The sequence below is a fragment of the Gracilinanus agilis genome, chromosome 5 (genome assembly GCF_016433145.1).
Source record: "Gracilinanus agilis isolate LMUSP501 chromosome 5, AgileGrace, whole genome shotgun sequence".
Lineage (NCBI taxonomy): Eukaryota > Metazoa > Chordata > Mammalia > Didelphimorphia > Didelphidae > Gracilinanus > Gracilinanus agilis.
In genome coordinates, this window is record NC_058134.1 from 171,509,379 (window position 1) to 171,525,468 (window position 16,090).

General features: G+C 37.3%; 1 protein-coding gene across 1 annotated transcript in view; it reads right to left on the minus strand.

Annotated features, from left to right (window-relative positions):
* The window catches only part of CAMK1D (calcium/calmodulin dependent protein kinase ID), a 484,315-nt gene that overhangs the window by 142,242 nt on the left and 325,983 nt on the right, over positions 1-16,090 (minus strand). The window contains exon 3 of the mRNA XM_044677707.1: positions 15,219-15,293. Within this exon, the coding sequence (XP_044533642.1) occupies positions 15,219-15,293 (75 nt within the window). The remainder of the gene's footprint in view (positions 1-15,218; positions 15,294-16,090) is intronic.

The following is a 16,090-nucleotide window of genomic DNA, read 5'->3' on the forward strand; positions in this document are numbered from 1 at the left end:
CCTTTGATATATATTAGCTGTGTGACCCTGAGCAAGTTATTTAGCTGATAAACATAGAAAAATATACATGTGTGTGTGCTTATTATCAAGGATTAAGCTAGAATGTTGCTCTATGTTATTTACCTCTAAAATAGGGCAAAGACAGCACACCTTGCTCACTCTACCATGAATGGTAACATTCATGGTCGTAATATGATGCCAATGTCTTTTTTCATTTTGTACAAAATAGATTTTTTTAAGTAGTACTAAACACATATCTCCTTTGGTTTATTTTGCTGTCCTGATTGTGAGAAAACAAGATTCCATCAAGATTAAAGCACCACCCTCAATACTTCAACCACCTCTCACATCCTGCAAGAGTTAGAAAATCCTAAAGATGTTGATAGCTCAATCATACTGGGGAGTCAATGGGAATTTATCATAAAAATGAGGGGTTTTTTTTACATTTTTAAACCCTTAACTTCTGTGTATTGTCTCATAGGTGGAAGAATGGTAAGGGTGGGCAATGGGGGTCAAGTGACTTGCCCAGGGTCACACAGCTGGGAAGTGTCTGAGGCTGGATTTGAACCTAGGACCTCCCGTCTCTAGGCCTGACTCTCAATCCACTGAGCTACCCAGCTGCCCCCAAAAATGAGGGTTTTTACCTTTCTACAGATATAAAGCACAATGTAAAAAAGGGTAGTTGTCAAAATCCCTGCAAAAGAAAACAAAACAAAACTAGATTACCCAAGAGGCTTCATGGTAAATAAAAGACACTTTGTCCAAGCAAGCTATGCAACATTTTCTCCTGGAATGGAATCGATAAATCAAATAGGATAAGAACTCTAGAATCAACATTAAATGTTTGGCCAGATAATTAAAAATCCAAATCATTATGGCTCTTATCTCAAAAGGCTGATTTTTTTTCTAACTGATAAATTGATCTGACACTCTCCCTGGGAAGCTTCTCCAATTTGCACTTGTACTTTTGGGTTGGCACCCCAGAGGGTGGCTGCTGCCTCAAGGTTGAAGAGGAGTATCCTTTGTACCCACTCCTAAAATTATAGCTCAGCCTGCTGGTGTGCTTCCCATTAACAGTAAACCAATAGGCACAATTAGTTCTTTGCAAAGTCATTTACAAAGATGTTATAGTAAAATCAATAGCTACAAAATATTCCTCCCACACAAATCTGAGGCACATTCTCCTGCCAACATACGTAGTGCTTGGTGAGGAGAGTGGGCACAAACTTATACTACAGTGATAATTAGGCACACACATTGCAGACATGGATGGCCACATGTTAAACCAGGGATCTTATATTTGATCCTAGAGGAAATAGGGAATCAATTAAGCTTCTTGAACAGAGGAGTGACACGTAAGAAATGAGATATTTGAACAGTATAAATAAGCACCAACAGAAGCTCAGCTGAACAGTTCTGAAATTCCCATTTGATGTCCTTGAAAATAACAATTCATCTATCTCCAGCCATTTCTAAGGCCTTCCTCTCCTACTGTTTCATTTTTACTTTGCCATATATTCCCATTTTTCAACCAACCACTGGACAATGAATGATTGCAAATGGGCATTCTGTGGCGTAGAGCAAAGAGGGCCTCTATGACCTTCTTGAATCAGAAATGTATAATTTAGTGACTAACGCAGTATTTCCAAAAGCAAAATTTGAACAGCTCAGGCTTTTATAAGAGATTTGGGTCAATTTGCTATTGGTTAAGTAACTTGTACTGCTTAGGGAGGCAGATATTTTATTAAAGTTAATAATAGTGCAAGTGCTCATTTAGCTGCAATGGTTATCTCAAAGCCTGAATTTCTAGATTTCCATTCAGTCAACATACACTTGAGAAAAATGATAATACTAGTAAGCATGATTGCTAAGGTCCCTTCCAGGGCTAAAAGTCTGTGATTCTATCATTTTTCTCTTTAAGGGAGACTAACCACTTAGTCTTTCTCTTACACATTAATCTTAAAAATCATGGTTCTAAAAATCTCTAAGCACCCTGAATGTCACATAATTTTAATGACCAAATTTGGTGCTGAAGAAGACAGTAGAAAATTTGCTCTACTCCCTTCTGTGAATGGGGCATTTAGATGGCACAGTGTGCTTGGAATCAAGAAGACTCATCTTCATGAATTCAAATCTGGTCTCATGATTCTAGCCAAGTCATTTAACTCTGTTTCCCCGTCTGTAAAATGAGCTGGAGAAGGAAATGACAAACCACCCCAGTATCTTTGCCAAGAAACTCAGAAATGGGGTCATAAAGAGTTAGATTTGACTAGAAAAAAATTAACCCTTCTTTGAATAGCCTGCAGGCTGTGTGGAACATGGACTGTGCTGTCAGACTTGGTTGACATGTCTATCTTTCCTTCCTTCCATCAATACTTTGTTTGAGGAGCTGGCTCTTGATGTAATGCAGAAGGAAGGTTATCTTTGGAAATGAGAGCGGTATAAATATAAAAGATTGTCAATTCAAAATATTTAAAGCAAGTTATGAGTTACCAAAGCCTATTCATAAGTCAAGTCAAAAGTCCATGTGTAATTTTGAATAGACAATTCCCCCAGGATTTATTTACTTAGGATATTGTTAGAATGGCTTGAGGGATTTTCCACCCTGGGAGTTCCCTGTGTTTCTGAAATCATATATGTTTCATGTATTTATGATATGGGACTAGAAGAAATCTTTACATTTCATCTACTTTGCCCTGGTGCCCTTGTGTGTGTGTGGGGTGATGGTATTATGCATTTTCATATTGTTATATTATTTTGCATAATGTCCCCTGGGTGAATGGAAGCCTGTTTTAATCTTAGTGGATGGGAGGGAAAGAGAAAAATCCTTTACTTGGTTTATCTAGTACACTTATGATCCTGCCCATGAAATAACAACCCAGGATAGACTGAGTAAATCATCAAGAAATGCCCAAGTTGTGATTATGGTGCTACCCTAATAAGCCCTTGGCTAATCTCATGAGCTCAAAGGCTTCCACCTTAGCATTACCCTCAAGATTTTCTCTCTACGATCCCTCCCCCCCGAAATAGGGCTTCATGAGAACACTAAGGATGCCCTAAATGTCTCTGCTACTTAAAAGTATTCCTCCCGGGTATATGGCAACATAACTCAAAAGTTCCAGAGATGCTACTTGTAATAATAATGATGATAATGATGATGACAAAATAGTTAATATGTACATAGCATTTTAAGGTTTACAAAATGTTTTACAGATATTATCTTGCTTTATCCTCACAGGGACCCTGGGACGAAGATGCTATTATCATTTCTACTTTACAGATAAGATAATTAAGGCAAACTGAGACCCAGTGACTTGCACAAGGTTATAGAGTTACTGTCTGAGGCAAGAATGGAACTCAGCTTTTTCTAACTCCAAGCCCAAAGATCTCTACACTATCCTACATAACTAGTAGTATCACAAAACACCTTTTAGTCATAAGAAATCCACCTATGGCACTTCTGAGAAAAGTTTTATAATCAAGGTCTCAGCTTTTATACATTTGTTTCCTCAATGGTCTGGTTGGTATTTCTTGGGAATGTATACTAATGTATAAGCTGCCACTTTATAAAGGAGGCTTATGTACTAAGTTACTTAGATTTATTTTCTTCTTGGCATGATATATTTGTTCACAATGTCATTTTCCAATATGGTAAATACTTAAGCTTTTTTAGAATGCAGCCAGAGATCCTTTATGAAAAAAAGAAAACAAGTTTAGCAATGGTATCATTTTTTCCATTCTAATAATTCTTATTTATCCTATTATCAAAGGTTTGAATAAATGGTTACTGGAGGAATGATAAAGAAAGCACAACATTTAGACCAGTCAGGGGGAAAAATGGCATCCGATTATCTTCATGGGATGGCTTGCTTTTTAGGACCTTGGGTAGGGAAATGAGCCTTTTTAATCAAATTGATAAATGACAGCTTTGATCAGTTCCCCAAAACTCTTGTCTAGTCACAGCTCTTCCCATTCTTCAGATGTGACATCTCTAATCTTCCATATAGTTACATGTCCTTGATGTCAACATCATCTTTACCAATTTTCAACAAACATTTATTTTATAGCTCCCATGCATGTGGCAAGAAGTAGCTTGCCTCCCAGTCAGGTCTCAGCTCTGACATATATCAGTAGTGTGAGCACTGGCACTAATAAACTTATAGTGATGCAGGAAACTCTCTGAGACTGTGAGCTGCAAAGCAGGTGAGGATCTACCTCAGAAAGGAGAGTTTCCTTACTGGGAGACCAAGGAAATAATAGGCCTAACTTAAAAAAAAAGTTTAAGGCAGTAATTTTTCAAGGTGCCAAGAACAGAAAGAGAATTTTGACTACCCTTAAGATGTAGTATCTGAACCTACAGAAGTATTGGGAAGGTTGTTTAATATGTAAATATCTACATAACAATAGCCCATGCCATAAAAGTGCTAAATCAGTACATGTCATATTACCTGGGAGTTAGAAAACTAGGAGCTGGGCCTGACTGACTGGTTAACCTTGGATCATTGTTTTTACTTCCTTTAAAAAGAAGAAGGACCGTTGTACTGGATAAGTTTCATTTTAATTTTAAAAATTCTGCATAGCTTTGAGTGGTACAGAGGACAAACACAGAGGAGAGAAGTGGTTGTGGGTTAGAGAGGTTGGAGAAAACTTTACAGAAGAGAGACTTTAGGTAAACCTCAAAGCAAAAGAATGAAAAAAGAAGTGAAAGGAGCAAGATAATTCCTTAGCTTAATTTTTTACAAACATCTGGAAAGACCTACATGAAAATGTGAAGAGTGAAACGAGCAGAACTAAGAGAACATTATGTACAAGCAACAGAAATAGTTTGAAAAATGATTTGGGTATGTCTACCTCGAGAGAGAAAAAATAATAAACAGAAGCAAGAAAGACATTGTTTTATATCTACATATATTTGTCAAATGTTGCCTTCTATAGTGTGGGGAGGGTGGAGTGGGGGGTACCTAGGAATTGTAATATAATAAACAAATAAATACATTTTAAAATTAAGACAAAAAGGAAAGAGAGCATTTTTGGAGGCAAGGGCAAGGGCAAAAGTTCAGGGGCAGGAATGTAAAGGGAATATAAAACATTAGTTTGGTTAAAGGACTGAGTTCATAGAGGTATATCTGAGCCTTTCAAAGAGAAAAGAAGTATAACCATCAGAATAATAAACAAATTCAATTGCTTTCATTTCACAAGTACTATTTTCAATGTACTGTAATAGGGTACTGGGAGTAACTAGATGGTGCAGTGGATAGAGTGCCTGGACTGAAGTCAGAAAGACTTATTTCCTTAGTTGAAATCTTGCTTCAGACACTTATTATCTGTGGAACCCTGGACAAGTCATTTCACCTAGTTTGCCTCAGTTTCCTCATTTGTAAAATTAACTGGAGAAGGAAATGGCAAATCACTCCGGTATCTTTGCCCAGAAAACCACAAATGGGGTCAGGAAGAGTCGAACACAATTGAAATGAATGGACAACAACAATGAAAATGCTAGGTGCTAGAGCTATATGGGTGAAATAATTCATGGAGAATGGATTAAGACATGGTTCTTGCCTTCAAGGAGCTTATTCTCTAGTAAAGGCAATAAAACAAGTATACAGATCAATGTAATACAATCCAGCTAGTTTAGTAATCGGAATACAGTATCTCCCAGATCTTTCCCAGACTTTCTTCTTTTCTCTCTCTAGACTCTCTTAGTGATTGTTTCTGTTTCCAAAAGCACCATTTTGTTCCTTAAGGATATGATTCTCAAATCTAGATATCTAGCTTTAATCTCTATTCTGAATACCATCCCCAAATGCCTCCTAAATATCTCCCATCAGATCATCAAACTCAATATGCCCAAAGCAAATCTTTCCCCCTAAGATTACTTGTTGTTTAGTCTACTCACTGAGTCTCCTTCAGGTGCCAGAATTCCTAATTAATTATTGCTCTGTATACAGAAGGGATTTAATAAATGCTAGTTCCACTGAATTTGTTGGGCTAAAAGGTAGACAAGGATTTCATTGGAGAGCAATGTGTGTAGAGACTACTCTAGGTAAGAGGTCTGTCAGTGCACAAAGTTACAGAGATTGGAAGGGGCCAGGCAAGATTAGGGAATGCCAAGGAATTCCCACTTGAATGGAACATAGTGTGTGTTAAGGAGAGCAATGTATAATGGGACAGGAAAGATAGGCTGGGGGTCCACTGTGGAAGACCTTGAACACCATGCTAAATAGCTTATATTGTATTCAGTAAATAGTGGGATTTATGAGAAAGCTGGAGGTTTTTGAGCAAGGAGACTATGTAATTGGATTTTTGCATTATGAAAATTGCTCTGGCACTGGTGTGAGGAATAAATTGGAAAAGGGAGAGACAGAAGTCAAGGAGACAAGTAATTTTCCAGTGTTTTCTGAAATACTCTGTTCACCATCACCATGGTGTGCTTCCTGGAAGATCCTGAATTCTTTTTATGGAGAATTGGAGACATGAAGAGCCATCACTGGTATTCCATTTTGTGTGGCTGATTACTTTTTAATATTTTTGACTTATGATTTTAATGTTTTATAATATGTTTTTCTTTTATGTGAACACTTGCCTTCTGTCTTAGAATTGATACTAGGTATCATTTCTAAGGCAGAAGAGTAGTAAGGGCTAGGCAACTGGAGGTAAGTGACTTGCCTAGAGCCAGGACCTTTCTGAATATACATTTGAACCCAGGACTTCCTATTCCCAGCTTTGGTTCTCTATCCACTGAGCCACCTAACTGCTCCCTATAAAAGGTTTTCAAAAGCAGTAGGTGGTGCCATAGACAGGCCTAGGATCAGGAGGACTTAAATTCAAATCTAGTTTCAGAACACTCACTAGCGACATGACCCTGAGCTGGCCTCAGTTTCTTCATCTGTCAAGTGATCTGGAGAAGGAAATGGCAAGTCAGTCTAGTATCTTTGCCAAGAAAATCTCAAATGGAGTTACTAGAGTCAGACATAATTGAAACAACTGAACAACATGTTTTCAAAATGATGTATGTAGGTTTTACCTAAGTATTCATACTCTACCCCTCAACTCCCCTCAAAAAATCTTTGTACAACTGAAAAATTAAAATAAATCAATTCTGTACAGAAAACAGAACATGGCCATAATGGCTGCAAGGTTTCCTAGAACTCCTAAATCCATAAAATAGAATTGACTTCTTCTGCATCAATGTCTGTTTCTTGGAAATATTGGATTAGTTTACCAACAGATTCATTCATTTTAAAATAATTTTCTTGCTTTCTTAATTCCCTGAGGTTGGAGTTCCTGGAGGAGTCTTTCCCAAAGCAGAAAAATTAACAGCATGTACCAAGCAGCCTGCCTTTGAAGTTGACACAGTTTTACCAGCATTATCATGGAAGAGCTTTACTGAGATTATGATAAATCACACTGACATGGATCTTTACCATTTATATTCTCTTCACTTAACAACCTTGTATAGAAGATAAAGCAGGAAAGATCATCCCCATTTGATAGATGAGAAAACTGATTGTCAAAGAGGTTAAGGGATTTGCCCATGGTCACATAAGTATTTACACAGAGCAGAGGAGGTAGGTCTTAAAGGTCCTATTAAAAAATAGATTTTGGAGTTCCAAAAGATCTGAGAAATTCTATAGTTTTCACTTTCCAGAGGAAGAAATTAAGGTATAGAGCAGTGAAATGTTGAATTAAAACTTGGCTTTCTGGTTCTAAGTCCAGTTGTCTCTACATTATACCACAGTGCCTGGCACATAGTAGATGCCATATACATGCTTATTTCCCTCTCTTCTCTTCCTCCATTTTTATTATTATAAAATATAAAATTACTGATTTATATGTAAGTGGATTAGAGTGTCTTATTTAGAAACATCCCTCTCCTCTCTATTACCAAGCTTAGTTACTTGCAAAACGCTTTCCACTGGGAGTAGAAATGTGTGCTCTAATTAAAACTGGCTCTGGGAACACATTGTATGATTTATAAATATAATACCAACAGGAAAGCTGTACCAGTAACCCCCCACATACAGCGACTATTCAGAAACAAATCTCTGGCACAACAAGCCTGTGGAGTAGATAAACCCTATTTGCTTTGGGAAGCCGCTTAACTATTCACTTCTCTTCCATTCCTGACACAATTTAAAAAAACCTTAGTCTTCATGTTGAACTGGTTGTAGAGGTACTAGTAGTATCTGGGGGAAACAGAAACAGTAAAACCAGCCTTAGAATATTAATGATGATTTTGCCCAGAGACTTGCATCAAGTGACAAATTGTGATACTAATAAAAATAAATTCATCTATTCAACTTATATCTGCTGCGTGAGGCTCTGGGCTAAGATACCGTGAATGAATTCTAAGTTATTCACTTGGACTCCTCTTTGACACATTGTAATGGTATATCAGTTACTGCTTTTTATCCTTACTTTCTGTTTTAGTATCAATTCTGAAACAGAAGGGTGGCATGGGCTAGGCAATCGGGGTTAAGTAACTTGCCCAGGCTCATACGGGTAGGAAGTATCTGAAGGCAAATTTGAACCCGGGACCTCCCATCTCCAGGCCTGGCTCTCTGTCCACTGAGCCACCTAGCTGCCCCTCTCTCAATTATTATTTAGCAAGGTTTTTCATAGACAGAGACTCCGAATCTGAGAGTTGAAAGAGAACTTAGAAGGCATCTAATTGAACTAGTACCTCAACAGGAATTCCCACTACAATGTAGGTCATGTGGAATGCAGAGATTAAGAAGCTCTAAGTTATCATCTCTCTCACCAAGGGAAGACCACTATTTGAACCTAACTATAATACAGTAATGATCATGGTTTCGTATTCCATTTTTTACCTAGTTGTATTCAGTTTTCACCCTAATTTTTTACGTTTATTACCATATTCTAGGTAATACCTGGTATTCATATCAAAAGATCAACATCTTTTCCCATAAAATTTAATCACTTATTTAAAATATAGTATCTTGACCAAAAGTATATTATTCAACATTCTAGAATTAGGAGACAGTATTGCCAGCAATTAAGATATGAAATCAACCCATCACATTTTCTCAAAACAGTTCAGAGCCAGAATACTCTGTACTCAGGCCAAGCAGTGCTGGGCTTGGATTCAGCATACCTAGGTTTAAATCTACTGCTTATTAGCTATTTATCCAGGTGCCAAATGCCTCAGTTCTCTGATCTATAATACAAGAGGGGAATCCTATTAGGGCTTCTGGCCTCTTTTTTGTGTCATAGATCCCTTGGCAATCTGATAAAAATCTATGGATTCTTTCTTAAAGTAATGTTTTTGATTTTTATACCTTTTCCCTCTGTCTTAGTATCCATTCCAAGACAGAAGAGCAGCAAAAACCTAGGTAATAGGGCTTAAGTGACTTTCCTAGAGTCACCCAGCTAATAAGTGTCTGAAGGTAGATTTGAACCCAAAGTCCTCCTGACTCCAGGGCTGGCACTCTATCCATTGTGCTACATAGCTGTTTCAAAATAATATTTTTAAGTGCATAAAATGCATAGAACTGGGGAGGAGAACAATTATATTAAAACGTAGTTGTTAAAATATTTTTTTAGAAATATGATATGATCAATGTGGGAAAATGGGGACACATATTACACTGTTGGTGGAACTGTGAACTGATCCAACCATTTTGGAGAGCAATTTGGAATTATGTCCAGGGTATAAATTTGTATACCCTTAGGCCCATCTGTTTTCTAAGGAGACTGGGGAAAAGGAAAAGCATCTATGTTTCAAATATTTATAATAAATCTCTTTGTGGTAGCAAAGAACTAGAGATCGAGGGGGATGCCCATCAATTGGGGAATGGCTGAACAAATGGTAGTATGTAATTGTGATGGAATACTACTACACTCTAAGAAATGATGAGCAGTTGTTTCTTTTTAACTTGGAAAGAACTACATGAGATAATGAAGAATGAAATGAGTAGAACCAAGAGGACATTATATACAGCTACAGAGTTAATATTTGAAGAATAACTTGTGATGTTCAGCTCCAGAGAATGAACTGAGAAATGGAAACATGAAAGACATAATCTCTCTCTCTGTGTCTCTCTCTCTCTCTCTCTCTCTCTCTCTCTTTCTCTCTGTCTACTGGATGATGCCTTCTGTGAGGTGTGGAGGGGAGAAAGGACTGTGATACCTGGAAATGAATTCTATTAACAAAAATTTTAAAAATATATTTGAACCCAGTGAAATTGCTTGGCAACTCGGGGAGGCAGGAGGGAAGAGAGGGGAGAGACAACCTAAATCATGTAACTGTGGATAACTTATGCGTAATTTGTTATTGGAATAAAATAAAGACAAAACACAGTGAAAAAATAAAAGATATAAAAAATATATATGATATGATGTCTTGCGCCACTTTTAGTTCTAACAGATATCACACACACACACACACACACACACACACACACACACACACACGACACCACCATCACCAATAACAACCAAGAACAAGTAGATGGTCCACTGGATAGAGCACTAAATTAGGATTAAGGAAAATGTGAGTTAAAATCTAGCCTCAGGAGCTAGCTATGTGACCCTGGACAAGCCCTTTAATCTCTGCTTGCCTCATTTTCCTCATCTGTAAAATGGAGATTATAGTAATTGCATACCAACCTCCTAGGGTTGTTGCAAGGACAAAATGAAATAATATTTGTAAAGCACTTTGTAAATCTGGAAACATGATAAAATGCCAGCTATTACTAACCACAGATCTCATTTGTAATGTTTGGTAGGACAGTAGTAGAGAGGACAGGGTTTCAAATTAGAGTGTTCTGCTACCTACTATCTATATCAGTGGTTCCCAGACTTCTTTGGCCTACCGCCCCCTTTCCAGAAAAAAATATTACTTAGTTCCTTGGAAATTAATTTTTTACAATTTTAATAGCAATTAATAGGAAAGATAAATGCACCTGTGGCCATCACTGCCCTCCTGGATTGCTACAGCACCCACCAGGGGGCGGTGGCACCCACTTTGGGAATCACTGATCTATATGAAATTAGGAAAGTAGCTTGCCCTCCCCAGGCAGCAGTTATCTCACTTGCAAAATTAAGGGTGCTGGTCCAGATGATCTCTGAGGACCCTTCTAACTCCCTGTCCATGATCTGATTAGCCTAAATGGCTTGCTGATGATAGACAAAAATTTAAGACCTGCCCTGGTAAAATCACAGATAAAAATGAAAAAAAAAAAAAACACTCTCTGCAACACAAGACAACAGCCTCTATAACACAAACCACTCAATTGTGATTTTAAAAGGTAATGGGGGAAGGGGAGGTTAAGTTCTACATATTAGCTCTGAGCTTTCACATCCCAGAGATGTTTCCTAGGAAACCAAAACATCCCAGACACAAATATTGTGAAATGCAGTCCCCCAGCATGTAATTTAAATTCACCACAATGATTTGGAAACCTGGGTCTTCCTAATGCCTTCCACCAAAGGAGCCACCTGCCCTGGAGCCAGGAAGATTTAGTGGGGAGCTGAGATCAGACTTGGAAGAAAGTAACAAAACACTATTAAGGCTGACAAATAAGCAAAGAGAATAACTGCTTGGATCATTGCCTCCATACCTTCAACGTTGCATGGTGAGCATGGACATTAGGGGTTATGTTACTTGCATTAGTAATTCTCATATCAGTAATTCACAGTAACTACAGGAGCAGAGCAGGAAAAAAAAATGGGGGAAGGATTACTTGATCTGTTTGAGTCAGCAAAAAGTCTGCATTAAAAGAAGTTGTACATTTATTTTTATTACATTCTAATGCATTTAATAACCAGATCTAGGCTAACAAACTGAGGTCAAGAAAAAACCTTTTGAGGACTGTTTTTAATCAATAATAATAAAAGCTAACAATTTTTAGTGCTTTAAGGCTTGCAAAGTGCCTTACAAATATTCTCATCTGATCCTCATGATGACCCTGTGAGGGAGGTGTAACATTATCCCCATTTCATGAATGAGTAAACTGAGGCAAAAGGTGGTTAAGTGATTTGCCCAGAGTCATACAACTAATCTAAGGCTGGATTTGAACTCAGATTTATCTCACTCTAGACTTCTGTAGTTTATTCACTGGCACCTAGCTGCCTGTATTTTTAAAAATGTATTATATAGCATGGACATCAAGGTTTAAGACAGGTGTTTGGTGATTTGCCCATGATCACAAAGCAAATAAGTGTCTTAGGTCACATTTGAACTCAGAACTTCCTGACCACAACTCTATCTACCACACCACTTAGGTGAAAATAGTCTACTAGCTTAAGAAATTTTAACATCACTCTCCTCTCATTTGATTTCTATTATTAATTTGCCTAGCAAACAATTTTCAGAGATTAATCAGAGGGAAAATTCCACCGAAACCATATGTGAATGATCATGAAATCTAAATAATTGAGGTTTTTACTCTATGGGCAAATAAGAACATCTACACCTCATGAGAAGGATATGTTAACTATAGGGATTGAATCCCATAGGAAAAGATGGAAAAGCAAGAAGTAGGTAGTGTGCTGGAAAAGGGATTGATGGTTTTGGGTTCAAGAGTTCATTCAAAGATTCAAGATATAAACCAACTCTGTGACCATGTCAAAGACATTCAAACTGCCTAAGCCTTTCACCTATTTCGTTTCATATTCAAGAACCATTTTTTCCTGACATGCTGTTGTTGTTTTTTTAACTGTTTTCCCCAAAAGAAGCCAGTAAAAAAGGCTTAATTATCTGTGTCAGGAATTCTTTACTTCTTTTGTATTTCTGACCTTTTGGCAGTCCGACAAAGTCTATGGACCTCTTCTTGAAATAATGTTTTTTTTAATTATAATTAAATAAAATGCTAACTTTCACTTAGAGTTTAGTGAAAATAAAGATGGAATTTTTACTTCGTAGCCCTTGACCCACTTTGAAATCTACCCATGAACCCCTTAAGGAGCTTGGGGACCCCAGGTTAAAAGACCCTGATCTTGCCTGTGCTAACCTTGAATATAGCCAGAATCACAGAATCATAAATTCAGAGCTGGAAAGGACCTGAGAGGTCACTGAATCCAATCTCCACATTTTACAATTGGTGGAAACTGACAAATAGAGAGATGAAGCAACTTTCCCGGGGTCCCATAGTTTGGAAGTATCTGTGTCTGGATTCAAACATGTCTTACTGACTCCAAGTCTAGCACACTACCAAAAATCCCACAAAATGATGTTTCTTGTTTCCCTTGGACAAATTATAAGCCCAATTTTAGATTTGTGTCTTCTATGAGAATCTTATAATCAGGAATGAGTTATCCTTATTCCTAACTAAAATCTCTAAAAAGATTTAAAATGGCACCAAAAATAGAAATTTAATTTCATCTTTAAATGTATAACTCAAAAATCCCTAATTTATTCATTTCCTTTCAGGTGCTTGTGTTGTTGTTGTTGTTGTTGTTGTTGTTGTTGTTGTTTTCCAAATACTTAAATACAAAGACCTAAAACATGTCCTTAAAATGATAATGAGAGACAGAAAAAATGCTTTACTAAGCATCTATTTTCACTTACATCCTTCCCATGCTAAATTGCAAACATCTATATGGAAAAATGAAAGTATATGAGACTAACCATTATTTCTGCTAAAATGGCTTAAAAATCCAGGAACTGAACAATCTATACTAAATGTTTAAGTCTAAATTGATCATCTAAAATTATACAAGACTTTCTCTTATAGCCACTTACAGAATGCCTTGCTCAAGAATTCCCTTAGACCTCATAATCAGAAAGCTTTTTTTTCTATTCTTCCTTAGCTCCCACCATGGCACTAAGATGCCCCAGTTGACCAACATGCATCATTTAGAGCAATGGTTCCCAAACTTTTTTGGCCTACCGCCCCCTTTCCAGAAAAAATATTACTTAGCCCCCTGGAAATTAATTTTTAATAAAAGTTTAATAGCAATTAATAGGAGAGATAAATGTACCTGTGGCCATCACCACTCCATTGGATTACTGCAGCACCCTTCAGGGGGTGGTAGCGCCCACTTTGGGAATCACTGATTTAGAGGAAAGCATATGTGGAACACAGATCTCAATTTCTTATGAGAATTTTTTAAAACTTCATCCTTTTGGCTATAAAAAAAATGCCTGCCCTTTGATCCAGCCATACCATTGTTGGGCTTGTACCCCAAAGAGATCATAAATAAACAGACTTGTACGAAAATATTTATAGCTGCACTTTTTGTGGTGGCAAAGAACTGGAAAAGGAGGGTATGTCCTTCAATTGGGGAATGGCTGAACAAACTGTGGTATATGCTGGTGATGGAATACTATTGTGCTCAAAGGAATAATAAACTGGAGGAATTCCATGTGAACTGGAAAGACCTCCAGGAACTGATGCAGAGTGAAGGGAGCAGTACCAGGAGAAATTTATACACAGAGGCTGACACTCTGTGCTACAATCCAATGTAAAGACTTCTCTACTAGCCGCAGTGCAATGACACAGGACAGCTCTGAGGGATTTTTGGTAAAGAACGCTACCCACATTCAGAGGAAGAACTGCAGGAGAGGAAACATATAAGAAAAACAATTGCTTGAACGCATGGATTGAGGCGGACATGATTGGAGATGTAGACTTGCAAATATCAACAATTTGGAAATAGGTCTTGATCAATGACACATGTTAAAACCAGTGGAAATGTGCATCCGCCATGGGTGGGGGGAGCGCAGGGGGTGAAGGGGAAAGTAGGAGCGTGAATCATGTAACCATGTTAAAAATGAATATTAATAAATGTTTAAAAAAACTTCATCCTTTTTCTGGAGAATTTGTTCTTTACTTGCATTCTTAGCTCTTTCTTTCATTATTCTACCCTACCTACTGCCTGCTAATTTCCACTTTTACTGTAAAGCAAAGCTATGTAATGGGAGGGTCATCAATTGAATTCTGTTACTACTGTCTTAGGATAGGGGTGAGTTCTTTATCAACATTGAAGTTAACCTTAAGAAAGAATGCATGTAAAAAGGTGCAATACAATGCCTTAATAGTCTCATGTGTTCCCTCCCCACCCCAACAGCCCTAAAAATAAACATAACAGAGGAATTTCTTTTTGAAAAAAAAAAAAGATCAAAATAGCACTTCTACAGAAGTCTCAAATAATACAGAGTGTAAACATGTCCCAATGAAGCCACTGATGGATCAAAATGTCAGAGCACCCTAAAAGTATTTCACTATGAATGCAATATTGAATATTGTACTTACAGTTGCATAACCAAGTATAAGTGGTTTGGACTTTCGTAAATATCTTCCAGAGCAACAATATTTTCATGTTTAATTCTAAAAAAATTAAAAAGAAAGAGAGAAAGATTAGATCTGCTTGTCATAAACTTTAAATGAATAAAATTCCATATTAAAATAAAAACCAAAGACAATTCTATTACTACTTGCACATAATTGACACTTAAATGTTAATATATGTGAATTGAACTTTGCCAGTTAAAACTTGCGAGATCTTGGCAGGTCTTTAATCTCTGTGCGTCTCAGTTTCTTCATCTATAAAATGAAGGGAGTTAGCCTATATGGTTTTTATGACCTCTCTAACCTATTAATGAAATGCAGCAAAGTGTATACATGAGGATTTAACAAGTGTTCTTTCCCCAAGAATTATACTGATTAGTTTCAATGACCCCAGTGATATTTGAGTGTTGGAGAAAGGAGAAGGGATCAGGGGAATGGGAGGGAAAGGCATCATATAGCCAAAGATCATAGCACCACATGAGGCAGAAAATAAACCATTCTACTAAGTGCCAAACCAAGAAAATAAGACCTATAGCACTGACCCTTGATGGGTCACTATAGTGTCCTTTCATCACTATTAGCTCTCTCCTTAGGCTCCTATATACCTGTTATTGTGCCAGAATAGAGAAAAGACATGAGGGAGCTTATAGACTAAGAGAAACTACCAGTAAAAGCCAGTTTAACTCAGAACCTTAAGGCTTGGTGCTTGTTTAAAGCTTGAGCTTTCCAGAAAAGAATCATTTCATTAGCCAATGTGCTAATTAATTGTTCACAGAAAAGCCTCTCCCTGGGATTTTACTGCTCCACAGTTTCAGATGCATTCAGCTGATCTGCAT